The 14,724-nt window shown below is 40.9% G+C and overlaps 1 protein-coding gene across 1 annotated transcript in view; it reads right to left on the bottom strand.

The window, feature by feature from the left end:
* CAMK1D (calcium/calmodulin dependent protein kinase ID) overlaps positions 1-14,724 on the bottom strand; it is a 387,393-nt gene that overhangs the window by 144,771 nt on the left and 227,898 nt on the right. The window contains exon 3 of the mRNA XM_052651024.1: positions 4,130-4,204. Coding sequence (XP_052506984.1) covers positions 4,130-4,204 — 75 coding nt within the window. The remainder of the gene's footprint in view (positions 1-4,129; positions 4,205-14,724) is intronic.

The raw sequence follows: 14,724 nt of genomic DNA, 5'->3' as shown, positions 1-14,724 counted from the left end.
GTGCTTCCACTGCTGGGGCTCTGGGTTCTGAAATGCAAAGGCAGTGGGAGTCCACAGAGGCATGGCAAGGTCTGGCTAACACGCTGAGCGAGAACAGTGCAGCGGGGCAAGGCTGGGGGAGGAAAGACGAGCTTCATTCATGGCGGTGATGAAGGCGAGAAAGCGGCTGAATCCTCAGGATAGTCTCGAGGGGGTAACCATAGGGGGTGCCAACGGACGGGACTGCGGGACATGAGAGAATAAAGAGGAGTCGAGGAGGACTTTGCTTTCGGCCTGAGCAATTGGAAGAAAGGAGTCTACCATTTGCTGAGATGAGACCGACAGCAGAAGCAGATGCTGTGGACCGTTCAGCAGTGTATTTCAAATCTCATGAGTGAGTAACACTCATGACCCAGCCAAGCGGAGCCACTGGGCAGACAGCTTGGGTGTACAGCCTGGCTGCAGGGAAAGGTCTGGACGGAGGATGTAAATTCAGGAGTTACCCACATATAGGCATTTAAGCCTAACTGAAAATAGGATATAATTCAACACAAAACGAGGTATAATCTCATTCTTTAACAAGTATTCTGATTTGTCCTTTGACAAATCAGCCTGGAGTGTATTTCACATCCTAAGTTGTTACAGGTGTGGAAGGGGAGGAGTTGAGGGTGGTCTTTTATCATCTCCAGGGATGTGGGCCAGAAAGTCAGGCCAGAAATGAAGTTTAAACAAACTGACTTTTCTTCTATAACTTACCCCAGTGTCATTTTGACCTCACAGTATCTAAAGAAGAATGTTCCAAAAAGAACTATTCATGATGTTGTACACCTAAAATGAATATGAAGTTATAAGCCAATTATCTCTCAATAATCACAAAAAGAACTAAAACAGAGAAGCAAGTTCCAGAAAATAGCATTCTGAGAAAAAAAGATATTTGTCCCAAAACCCAAATAAAATTTAAATATAGACCTCTATAAACAATCTAGTCTCTTTTGCTGCAACAGCAATGGAACAAGTATGCTACATACTCAGAGTTGAAACAGCAATTAGCTAAGTAATAAAATTAGGGGGCTGAGCATCCTCTATTATATCTAAGTGTCAATGACCAAGATGATGTTTCCCAGGAAACCAGCAACCTCCCAGGCACAAATATTGTGAAATACAGTTCCCCTCAAATGCCGTGTTCTAGATCAGTCCCGAGGACAGAGAAAATAAGGTCTTTCTAAACTCTTCAAAAACAAACAAAAACACCCAAACCTCCTTCCACTGATGTAGGCAGAAAAGACACGGGGGTCTTGGGAACAAAAACTATTGAGACTTATCAATAAAAACTAAAACGCAACAACAAAAACAATAAAGCCCACCAGTCCTCAACCTGACTGAAGATTTTCCCAGGACTGTATTCTGATATATCAAAGCTTTTCCGTCATTGCTTTTTTCCTTCTTTCCTTCCTTCCTCTCTCCCTCGCTCGTTTCTTTCTTTTTTGTCATTGCTTTAAAGAAATATCACTGGTTTAGATAACAAACGGAGAAGAGGAAGGAATAAGAAAAGTCAGTCTCAATTTTTAAAATATCTGACATAAAATACTTTAAAGGAATATAATTAGGACATTAAAATACACTTAATATTTAGGACTAAACTATCAGCACTTTACCAAATACAATTCCTTTGGGGACCAACCAAAATTAATGTGAATTGCAGATGACATGACTATTTAGATAGAAAATATTTAGGAATCCACAAAACAACTACTACAACCTGTAAGTCAATCTAGCAAAGTTGTAGCTTAATGTACAAAAATCAATTGTATTTTTATACAATTATATATACTATATATATAATAGCAGCGAGTCAATGGAAACATGAAATAAACAAGAGGATTGAAAAGAGAAAATATTTCAGAATAAATTCAACAAAGACCATGGAAGATTTACACACTGACAATAACAAAGTAGTAAGAGAAATATTTCAAAGTTTGTCCCATTCTGGACACTTTCATGCTCTCCTGCCAGCCCACCTTTACACACGCTTCTGCTCCTAAGTATATAACCCAGCTGCTTAGAAAGGCAGAATTCAAATGTACCCTGAACTTTATCTCATAAAATTAAAGACCATCTGCAGAGACAAACTGATAAAATGATATAATTCCATAAAGAAATTAGTCTGCATTGAGGACCTATTATTTATGACAGATTATTTCTCACACATTTTTCTCTCTCAGTACTCACTACAGCCCTCTATGTAAATATATTATTATTGTGTAAAATTTTTTCCAGTAAGGAAACTGAAACTGAGAAAGGTCCAGTTATTTGCCAAAATACACCCAGCTATGAAGAGGCAGAGCTGAGACACATATATTTGGGGTGCTTTCCACTTATTCAGTGGCATTACCATAAACAGAGAACTTAAGGCAAGTGAAGACATGTAGTTTTAGATTCAACTATCAATACTTTGGGGGTTTTCTGTATCACCAATAAAAAAGCACACATTTAAATATACTACTGACATTTTGTGGGGCTTTTTCTTGTCACCAAAACATCCTATTTTTCCTACAGGGCAGTCAGTGTTTGGTGGAAAGGTGATTCACCTGCTTCTTTAAGAGGTGATTCTGTATAAAACAAAGTTACATGAGCTTCTGGGAAGTACATGAGACTTGGGGAGAACTAGAAATGTGCTAAATTATAAAACAAACAGAATAGCACAGAACTAGGAAAGACCACACTCATGATATTGAAAATTTAACATGGAACCAGTAGTCATTACCTACTGTACAGCAGACAACACCACATGAACCTGTAAAACTGCTGTCGCCATCTCGGACTGTCATTCGTCAGAGAAAAAACACCCACATGCTTCCAACCTAGACACTTTTAGAAGTATCTATACAAAAATCTCATAATCTACTAAAAATACTTTCAAACAGTGAAATGTTAAACAAATGCATTGATGAACAGCTGTTTGCATGTTAATATGATTCCAAGTTAATACACTGTTACAACATTCATAAGGAAAAGGAAAATCGATTAAAAAAAAATGAACTGTTAGCCTGACCCTCAAATCTTCTACCTTTGGAAATCCAGTCTGCAAATCATTAATAAGTAACAAAATTTATATATTTTGACCTTCAACAAAAATCCCCTTTGGTCATTAAGCTCAGTAGTATAGTGTTCCAGAATTTACTCAAGTCGTGGTGAAAATGTAGCACTCTGATCCAGTTTCCATCACTTAATGCTAACAAATTTAATCCTAGGATACTCCTACGAATTATATCACTTAGAAGAAAGCATTCGTGTAAGTGGGGAGGCTAATTTCATCTCACATTTTAAAAAAACAAATGTTCAAGTCAAGTCTCTACCTAGATTTTCAGCTTTCTTATTTCTTCCACTTTCTGGTAAGCTCCAGAGTTACTGGAATGCTGAAATATTCTAAAGGGGGACTATTGTTAATGGCACAGTCTGACTCCAATTATATGTCTCTTGTGTCTGGCATGAAGCTCACGCACTTTCATCTGCCCGCAGCAGAAGAGAAGAAGGGAAGGGACAGAACGCAGAGCTGCCATCTGCTGCTGCCCCCCAGGTCTTGAGAAATGAAGACGAGGCGGGGAGTTTCTCCTGGAGACAGAAGCAGTGTGTACTTCCCAGTGGGACCATGAAGTGCTTCCAGGAAGCAACATTTGGACCTCGCACATTAAAAAGCAAAAGAATTTCCCTGGAAGCCCATTGATTAAGAAGCCAGGCTTCCACTGCAGAGGGCATGGGTTCAATCCCTGGTTGGGGAACTAAGATCTTGCAAGTCACGTGGGAATAATACACAAATAATTTTTTAAAAATCCACACTTAAAAAAAATGTACAAGAGACATCCCAAATAGGGTGACCCTGCAATAGTAGCACTGGATTCCATTATGAGAACTGTAGCTTTTCAGATCCAGCAGCTACAGACGAGAGCAAGTGAGGTCTCAAGGTCACTGTCCTTAGACAGACACATTCTTAACCCAGTGTCCCGCAGTTTCCACCCCCCACCGCGCCCCCCCCCCCCAACCCCGGGTCTTACCTACTGACCCATTCCATTAATTCAAGTTTCACAACCGCGCCCTTTAGGGATCTGAGTTTGCAACCCCAGGTCTGCAAACAATTAAACACAGTACTTACAGCTGCATGACCAAGTACAAGTGATTTGGGCTTTCATAGATGTCTTCCAGGGCCACGATGTTCTCATGCTTAATCCTGAAAGAAAAAAAAAAAAAGTGCATACATGGAATAAATACCTGAGACATGTAAGTACAAAGAAACATGCTATCTTAAAAAAAAAAAAAAAACACATCTCATAATAGCAACAAGTTCCAAGACAGAATCTAAACACTATAAGGTGATGTTTTAAGATGCCGCTTCATCTTTTCCCCAGACTTTTTTCCCCGACTCATCTTCCATGCTCTCTGCTCTTCTCTCTGGAGGCTCTGTATCTGATCTTGTAGCAAAACAGGATAACCATCCCTGCTTCCCTGTACAGCCTACCCCTCTAGCATTTATTCACAGGAATCTCAGGAATGGGCCAAAATCCTATTATCTTGCAGGGCCCTCTTTGGACGGCTGAGCCCCCAAGGAGTATTTACTTGCTCCCTCTTTTGCAGCCTCACAACGGCCAACACAGACTGACCTGAACAGCCCACTGTATGCAAATCCATCCCCACAACAGGCTGGATGTTCCAGGGATCAGCTTCACCTTCAGGTTTCTGACTCCAGGGTGAGCAGTGGAAAACTAGACTGACCACCTCATTGGGGTTCTAGTCACCATCATCCTCAAAGGGCAGTTCAGTACCCCAAGCAAACTAGACCGATGCTTCCCCAGGAGTGCTTCCCAGACAGGCAGCACCAGCATCTCCTGGGAGATGGTGAGAAATGCAAATTCTCCTCAAACAGAATCAGAGTCTCTGGAGCCCAGGCTGGAGAGGAACCTGTTTTAACAAGATCCTCAGATGATCAGTCTGCACAAGGGGAGGTGGAGGAATTCTATATTATGACAGGGCTTCTCGAAGGGCACACATGAATCTCCGGGGATTCTGGTCCCAGCGCACATTCTGATTCAGTGGATTCTGGGCAGGGCCTGAGAGACTGGCATTTCTAACAAGCTCCCAGGAGATGCTGCTGCTGCTGGTCTGCAGACCACACTGGGAGCAGCAAAGTCTTAACAATAAAACTAAAAGAAAAGAAAACAGTCTAATTCTTGCCCTTCGAACTACCGATTAGGAATAGCTTCTGCTCAGAACGTAGGACTTGGTGTTTATTTAAAATGTTTGAGAGAAGAATCATTTCATTATGAGCTAATTAGCTCTTACCACAAACTTCTTTGAAATGACTGCTGAGCCATTTAAAAGCAAGCATTGAACAGGCAGATAGATTCCTGTGAATCCCTGAAAATAGGTATGACAGCCTACTCATCCTGTTTCCCCTTAGTACCTAGCACAGAGCTGCTTGATAGCGTAGAGCTGCTTTGCTCCTAAACAATGAGTTATTATTTATTTAGGGGAAATGAATGCAATTTTCCTAAGCATGAAATGTCTACCCCTCAAAAGAAATTTGTAAGATAGAACAAACCAAAATATGAATTTCCTTTTGAGCAGATGAAACAAGAGAACAAAAGAATTAACTGAGAGAGGCTATGCTTTGCTTTGATCACTGCAGCTCTTATCAGCCAATGCAGTTGATGTGTAGGAAGTAAGAACACAGATTATCCCAAATTCACATTTCATCTGATTCCAAGGCAGAGAACCTAATTATTTGTTAGCAGTGGCTTCTGTGGTCCCTGAGCAAAATAATCTCAGCAACGTATCATATGAACCAAGTAAACTATTCCACCAAGGAAACCATGAGAGAGTAACCTGGCACCCCGATACCCCAGATGTTTGTGGAATTATCATTATTGGACACGTGTGAAAAAAATATGACAAAAACAGTACAGAGTACACGGATTTTCCCCTTTTCCAATTAAAAAATTGCCATTGGAATCCATCACACAGGCACAAATGTCTTCTTTCAGTGAAGTTTACTTGGGAGTTAATTAAGAGCTTAGACTTATGGGAATGTGAAAGGAATGGGGTTTATACGGAGAACTGCCAGAAAAAACACAGGACACTCAGTTACATTCAATTCTAGATAAACCATGATTACTTTTAAAATATAAATGTGTCCCAAATACTCCACTGCAGTTTATCTGAAATACAAATGTAAGTGGGTGCTAGATCTGGCCACTCAAGTACATGAATCACAATAAATGAGCCTCCAAACTGGGCTTGGGGGTTGTACCTAGAATCTTAGCTCCCCTCAGAGGTTCAGCCAGGAAGACAATTTGAACCCTGGACTACAGCCATTAATACAGATTCAACTATATACAAAGAGTCAACTATATACAAAGCACCTGCTCAGCCAAAGTAGGAGACTAATAAATTAAAAATATAAGTCCCTTATTTGGATGCAAGGCATAGAGAAATTAAAGTCTATTTAACTTGCTACACCTTACATGAGTTCTTATAGTGGCTCAAACGGTACAGCTACTGACTTTCCCTTTGATGAATCAATCAATCAGTCAATCAATCATCACTTCCTGACTTTCTGCTCTGTGTCTGGGAGAACATAAGAAAAATATAAAATAAGGTTTGCCTTCAAAAATCTTGTCATCTTGATGGAGAGACCCATGAAGCAATGAGGTTAGAATTAAACGCTATGTACTGCACAACTGTTGTTAAATTCAGAGAAAGCAAGGCCCTGGGTCAGAATTATAGTGAAGGCCTCAAAAAAAAAAAAAAAAAAAAAAGATGGAGGTTAAGTTGGGTAAGATAATGTATCAATAAGCATATCATAAATTTCAGGACGTCCCTGGTAGTCCAGTAGCTAAAGACTCTGAGCTCCCAGTGCAGGGGACTTGGGTTCCATCCCTAGTCAGGTAACTAGATCCCGCATACAGTAATATGGTCCAGCAGAGTCAAATAAATGTTTTTAAAAATTTCCAAGAAATTCTAAAATGGTCTTTTAAATGTCTCTTAAGAAAAGTGGTTTAATTCACTTGTAAATGTTACAATGTGACAAAAGATTACAGCCTAGTCCCCCACAGCTGTTCTCCGGTACTTTATTCCACCCTCAGATTCCTTAAGGAAAACTGAACTGAAAATTTTAAACATTATTTCATAGCCAGATTATCCCTACAAATGCCATGTGAATATTCATCCACACATCTCTGCATGCTCACCATGTACTAACCACACAACTAGGAATCACAAGGGAGGTACCTCAGCCCTCTAGGAGCTCACACAGCTGGGCGTCCAGCTGCAGCCAGGACACTTCACAGGCAATCTTTCTTATATTTACCGGAAATCATCTTCTTTAGAATTAGTACTGTCTCCTGGTGTCAACACAGAACAAGCTTACACATCACACAAGCCCTTCTCACATATCCTGCAAATATTTGTGGGATATAATTTCCTACTAAGCTCACTCTTCTTATCCCTCAGCTCTCTTCCAACATGAATTCTAGTCCTTCCGTCGTGTTATGTCACTTTTGTTTGTTTGTTTTGTTCTGTTTGTTCAGAGCAGGGTGTTCTGAACTGAAAGTAATGATCCCAGTGCAAGATACAGCATCAAGAATAAGATACTAAATAATAGGGTAACGCTGGTGGCTCAGACAGTAAAGTGTGTGCCTACAATGCAGGAGACCGGGTTCGATCCCTGGGTCAGGAAGATCCCCTGGAGAAGGAAATGGCAATCCACTCCAGTACTATTGCCTGGAAAATCCCTTGGACAGAGGGGCCCGGTAGGCTACAGTCCATGGGGTCGCAAAGAGTCGGACATGACTGAGCAACTTCACTTCACTTCACTTCATTAACTGTGCTGAGCTGGATATTATAACTTTGCAGACAAAGCTTAACCTTAGGTCCATTTTTTCAGGCAGCTGCATGATGGTTGGCATATAAAGAATATAAGCTCCATGGAGGCAGGGATTTTTTGCTGCTTTGTTCATTACTGTCTCCCCAGTGCTGGGAAAAGAACATGGCAGGTAGTATTAATGCTTTCAGTACATGCTGCTTGAATGAATAGAATAATATCAAGTTTAGGGTCAGTTAAATGACCAGACCATTTTTACCTAAACTTCTACCAAACAAGATCTCCTCTCTTACTCAGGCTTGACTTTTTGAACTTAGCTTCATTAAACTCAGTCTTTTGGGGAGCCTGGTGGGCTGCGTCTATGGGGTCACACAGAGTCGGACACGACTGAAGTGACTTGGCATAGCATAGTATAGCATGTGATGCTTCAGATAACCAGAAATATTCTGGAGTTTGATTCTCTCTTCTATTTATGACCCTTCACCACTTTGGGCCATCTGCATACTTTGTTGGGACACATGCATTCGCTATTTCTTCATCCAAATTCCTAAATTCTTAAGTGGGAAAGTTACAAGCCAGAACTCCATGGTAGTCCACCAGAGACCCCATAAAGAAAACCAAGACATTCATCAGCTGGCTTTGATGGCTGCTAAGTTGCAAAGCCAGCAATTTTAGCCCATTTATTTTACTGGACTAGCCATAAGTGGACAATTAAGATTCGTTGCTGAAACGGCATTCCTCACTTTGAAAGCGAAGTCACTCAGTCGTGTCCGACTCTTTGTGACTCCATGGACTGTCAACTATGAGGTTCCTCCATCCATAGAATTTTCCAGGCAAGAGTACTGGAGTGGGCTGCCATTTCCTTCTCCAGGGGATCTTTCTGACCCAGGGATCGAACCTGGGTCTCTCGCATTGCAGACAGATGCTTTTACCATCTGGGCCACCTGGGACTTTACATACCACATAATACTATTTAAAGGGAAATGGGTATTTGGGAAGAATCGTTCTTGGCAAGCCCATGGTGACTCCTAGCAACCACTACAGTTTTTACTAAATGACTGTAATCCATATGGCTAATTTATTGTTTCAGAACTTTGCTGTGCACTGGAGTCACACTTTCTTGTCTATACATCTCATAGTCTACCTTTTTAATATTTTGAAGATTTGCCAATATCTCTTACGTTGTTTTCTCAGATATTTCAACTGGGACTCTTGAGATAAATGCAATTTCCTTAGTCCCCTGGGATGTAACACATCTGAATCAAGTGAATTAATTTTATAACTTTCTTTAGGCCCCACTTACATATGTTTTGTACATACCATGTTTTGAGTGTTAACTATGTGTCAAAACTATACTAAGTATTTTTAAGGATTTCATTTAATATAGTAACCCTACAAAGTAGCTATCATTCTCCCTATTTTTAAAAGAAAAAAACTAAACTAAAACTAAACTTAAACTAAAAGTAAGACCCCCCAAGAGGCTAAGAAAGCATTCCAAAGTCGTACAACTAGTAATGGATTTGCCAAGATTCTAACTCCTAAGACCCTGTTTAAGCACTTATGCTATAACTTCATGTTAACTAACTTATAATGAGAATATCAAAGATATTCTCATAAATTCTGAGTTGTCTGTATAAAATCATAACACCTAAAGTTAAAGTATTAAGTTTCATAACTAACAATATAATATCCACCTTTGGAGGCAGTGAGGCAGTCACTACTGGAAGCTCTGGAAGTTTCTGGTCAAAGTGAGCCAGAGGGAGAGCTATTCAGAAGCAGAAGCAACAGTTAGGAGTCCAGAAATTCTAATTAGGAAGAGCCTTCAACCAGTCTACATCTGGTATCATCAGAAGGGGGAAGAAAGTGGACAGAGAAAAGAGGTGGGGCACCTCATCAACAAGCAAATGGAAAACCAAAGTTCTGTTACCCTTGCATAGCTGAATCCCTAGGTCAGCACTCAATTTCTCTAAAACAGGGCCAAGAGAACCTTCATACATAAGGAATGTTCACTCTCAAACAGCAATCTTTTCTAAAATGTGCATAATTCAAAAGAATAATGTCACTAAAAACAACTCTGTGATGAAAAGAACCTCACTCAGTTTTAATCACTTACCTACCAGGCCCAAAGTAAGCACCGGGTGGTACATCTACATACAGAGGGTAAATGGTTTAAGTAGTAATCTACACTAAAATTAGGCTTCCCTGGCAGCTCAGCTGGGAAAGAATCAGCCTGCAATGCAGGAGACCTGGGTTCGATCCCTGGGTTGGGACAATTCTCCGGAGACGGGAAAGGCTACCCACTCCAGTGTTCTGGCCTGGAGAATTCCATGGACTGTACAGTCCATGGGGTTGCAAAGAGTCGGACACGACTGAGCGACCTTCACTTTTACACTAAAACCTCCATAAATCTCCACTAATGGATAGAGGAGGTGAGCTGAGGAGAGTGGGCCCAGAGAGAGAGGGAGAGAAAAGCTGAGTGGGAAACCAGAGCATGGACACTGCTGCAGACTTCTGCCTGCATGGCGACGACAGCCACGCAAGAAAACCCCACGGAGAGCCAGGAAAACGCTTTAAAGTTCATCCAGGCAAAAAATGAGCCAAATGCACAAGCAGGCCCCATGCCAAGCCCCCAAGCTGCAGAGAACATCAGGACCCAAGGACAAGCATCCTACTGACCACACACGCTCCTACGAAATGATAGTGACATCACTTCTCCCTCTGGTCCAGTTCTCCAGTGCTTACAGAAGCCACACATTTTGAACTCCACATAAAATGGGGGAGGTTAGAAAAACACTAAAGAGAAGAGAAAAGAAGGGAAATCCTTTTTTTTTTTTTTTTTTTTGGCTTTTTTTCATCCTTTCTTCACTGATCTTGAGGGGAACAGGGACATGTAGCAGCAATTATGAACACAATGAAGATTATCAGAAGGAAAGGCAACAAAACATCTTTCCTTTGTGTGGTCTTTAGAAAAGGTCACTTTTCTACTCAAGTTAAAGAGGCCACAGGAGAATAAGAGATGGAAGTAAATGTAATCATAAGGGGACACCAGACGAGGTGTTTACTAGTGAAGGTATAACGAGCATGGTGGCGGAACGGATCTCAGCACAGGTACACAAGATGGAAGTCACATCAATGAGCAGCGACTGGTCTCCTGTCCTCCTCCCTTAAGCACTTCTGGGCTAACAGTCCAGTCTGAGAAAGCTCTTTCTCAGGGGAAACGCAGGCCCCTCTCAAGCAAAGACCTAAAGGACTAGCTCTTTCACTACCCACGACTCTTAACTTTTTTTAAACAGTCCAGAAAACTTAAATTTCATTCACAAAAAAGATGCTACAGTTCTCAGGCATCGCAAATGGCCTCAAAAATATCTGAAGAGCATTCCGACATGTTGGCAAACACTCTTGCTTGTCTAAGCAAACAGTATGTTTTCTTTTTTTTAATAAACAAAATCATTTCCTCCTTTCTTAGGTCATTTTTTTTTCTCTCATTATAAACAATACAGTGGCTCAGTGGTAAAGAACTCGCCTGCAACGCAGGAGCCTCAGGAGACGTGGGTCCAATCCCTGGATCGGGCAGATTCCTTGGAGAAGGGAATGGCTACCCACTCCAGTATTCTTGCCTGGAGAACCCCATGGACTAGGAGCCTGGCGGGCTACAGACCATGGGTGCCGGGAGCCAGTGTGTGGAATCCCACCCATGACAAGGTCATGCGGAGAGGCCTGATGGGCAAAGCGAGTCAAGCCTCAGGGTTTCCGCCTGGTATTTCCTGAGCATGTACCCCAAGAATAAGAATCTGCCTGCCTTATTGTATTGTACTTTTCCACTCTTCTGACACTCTCTGGAAAAAGTTAATTCAGGGCTTCAGTCTCCTGCAAAAGAATGTCTCGGCTTAAAACCCCCTCTGATAGCTCTCTAACTTGCCTAACAGGTTCCCCTGGTCCTTTTACAGCTTGTGAATTGCTTACAGCCCCCCAACCGCGAGAGGCACAAAGCTTAAAGCATCTTAAAGATACAGAGCCTTTTCTAAAGAGCTAAAAATCATATTGGTGATGGATTTCACTGTTGACTCAATGACTGCTGCCAGGACTCCATATTCTTTATCTTTTAGGCACCTGGGAGGATGTTAATCAATGTAATCGGGATATGGAAAAAGGTATATAGTAGTTTTGATGTTAGCAACACTAGACTTTTGAGTTAATTACTTTTCTTTTGTTATAAATCACTGTACTCCTTTTACTTGTTATAAATTGCTGTATCTTTGCTATGTAAGAATGTAACTTTATTTAGTGCTTTCTGAGAGTGGCACCAGACTTTGAGAAGAACAACACAAATAAGTCTTCTGGTTGACAAACCCTTATCAGAAAAAAGGCTGTAAAATGTTAGTTGGCCCTTTTGGCCAGAAGATGATGTAAATCACCTAAGACTTGTGTATACAACTAGGTATGCGGAGAGAAAAGCCTGGTTTTGATAAGAGTCTGGGCTGCTAACGCTGCATAATTTTGTATTACCCATTGATCTCTATGTACAATCAAAAAGGTATAAAAGGTCTTTCTAGACAATAGAGGCCAGTCATTGGAAGGACTGGTTTCCCCGATGTCTCCTCTTTACTCTAATTTCAGGCTGAATTCCCATCTGGGGCATGGAGGCTCGCCATGTCTACTTACTTACCCCGGCTTCTAAGATCCACTCGAGAGGGAGCCCAAGGTGGGGCACCCTCCGATATGCAAGAGGACGCCGGTGGCCTAACTTGGATAGTGCAAGCTCCTTGTCTGGAACTTTATTGGCTTTCCACGTAAACCAAGTTATTCAGCATCTTTTCTCCACTAAATTTTCCTCCTACACTATTTCTTCCTAATCTAATCTTATATTAATAAATAAATGAGTTTTTTCCTCGCCTACTCCGTCTCCCCTTCAAATCACCCTGGATCCACTGGGGCTGGACCTCAGCACATGGGGTCACAAAGACTCGGACACGACTGAAGTGACTGAGCACATATATAAGCAATACAGGAAATACTGTTGAGAAAATCAGGATATTTTCACAAAGGAAAGTGATAGAGCTGAAATATTTGCCAGATGGTATTAAAAAAATAATACCTTTCCTTTTTAGAACTTAACAGGCACATTCACAGATGTTATCGCATTTCATTTTCACAACAACTCTGTAAAGCAGGTACTGTTATTCCTATTTTATAGATGATCACTCCCAATTTATAACCACTTAATCGTTCTTCCATCTTCCCTCTGGTCTTGCTCTCTTTCTAACCATTCTCCCTGCTGTTTAAAGAGCCATCATTCCACAATATAGAATATACTGACCAAACCGACTGAAATTCATCAGTGGCTCCCCTTAGTTCAGAATAAAGTCCAAATGACTTGACATGACCTACAAGGTAGCATGTTGCTTGGTCTTCACACACCATCTCACCCTCCAGTGCTGCCAGAACTTTTCTGGACCCAGGCAGCTCTCAAACACCAGTGCACACCTTCTTCTCTGGCCACACAAGTGTGCTCATGCCTCTCAAATCTTCTCACTCAACTGTTCACCCTCTCAGACCCATTCGACAGCACCTCCACGGTGAATCCCTTGCTAGTCCTTACCTTTTGTAGGACTGATTCCCTCTCCTCTGGACTACCCCAGCTTTTTCATCACCTGTTGTTATACACACGACATTGCATCCATCTGTTTGAATGAATATCCATGTACATACTAAATGGTTTTACATGCAGAGAATAAACGTCTAGGATACAGTTAAACTGGTGAGTACCTCCAAAAGTAGGCTAAGATGGGAGGATATTTTTACCCTCCAGTTTTTGTTAATTAGAAACGATTTGAGTGACTATTTTCTCAATTCTTTCAAGGACGGCACCATACTAGTTGCATAGGAGAGAAAGTTAATTCATTATACATAATAAATTCTTTAGGGCATGAGGGCCTGATTCTCTTACTGAACCCAAGTACAAAAGTCAATGGATTGTTGTATTGCCAGATTTTTACTAAGAGGTACTTTTTAAAAGGCTCTTGATCAAAATCATCAACAGCTGGTTCACCAAAATGTATCCATAACGCTGGACACAAAGAAACACATATTGATTAGTTTAAATGCTCAAGCAATCAAGACATACTACAGGTCTCAGCTCTGACACCTCCTGCAAGATTTTGGACAAGTCATGAAATACCTTCTGACTTGATTTCTCCATTTATTAAATGAACACTAATTATGTGGTCTCATTATCTACATCTATACACACACACATATATATATACATGTATAGAGATAAAATTATCAAACATACATGTATCTATGATATTAGATAGACATGGAGAGATCCTGTCTATTAGGAATATAGGCCACCCAGGGAAGACTAGAATTCAAAGTCCAAAAGCTTTGAATCATCTTTCTTTGCAGCCAGCAGATGGGGCTGTAGTCAACAGGACAAAAGGAACAAAATTCTAGTACTTAAATCAAGAACATCTTAAGAATGCAAGCCACTTTCGTTGTCTTTTTTTTTTTTTTCGTTGTCTTTTTAAGGATTAAGTACCTAGAACAAACACTCAAAAATGATGTCCTTTTCATCATAGGGGACTGGAATGCAAAAGTAGGAAGTCAACAGATACCTCAAGTAACAGCTAAATTTGGCCTTGGAGTACAAAATGAAGCAGGGCAAAGGCTAACAGAGTTTTGCCAAGAGAACACACTCGTCATAGCAAATACCTTCTTCCAACAACACAAGAGAAGACTCTACACATGGATATCACCAGATGGTCAATACCGAAATTAGACTTATTATGTTTTTTGCAGGCAAAGATGGAGAAGCTCTATACAGTCAGCAAAAACAAGACCGGGAGCTGACTGTGGCTCAGATCATGAAC

Source organism: Budorcas taxicolor, chromosome 13 (genome assembly GCF_023091745.1).
Source record: "Budorcas taxicolor isolate Tak-1 chromosome 13, Takin1.1, whole genome shotgun sequence".
Taxonomy (NCBI): Eukaryota; Metazoa; Chordata; class Mammalia; order Artiodactyla; family Bovidae; genus Budorcas; species Budorcas taxicolor.
The sequence above is the reverse complement of the archived record's forward strand: the minus strand, read 5'-3'. Positions and strand labels throughout refer to the sequence as shown.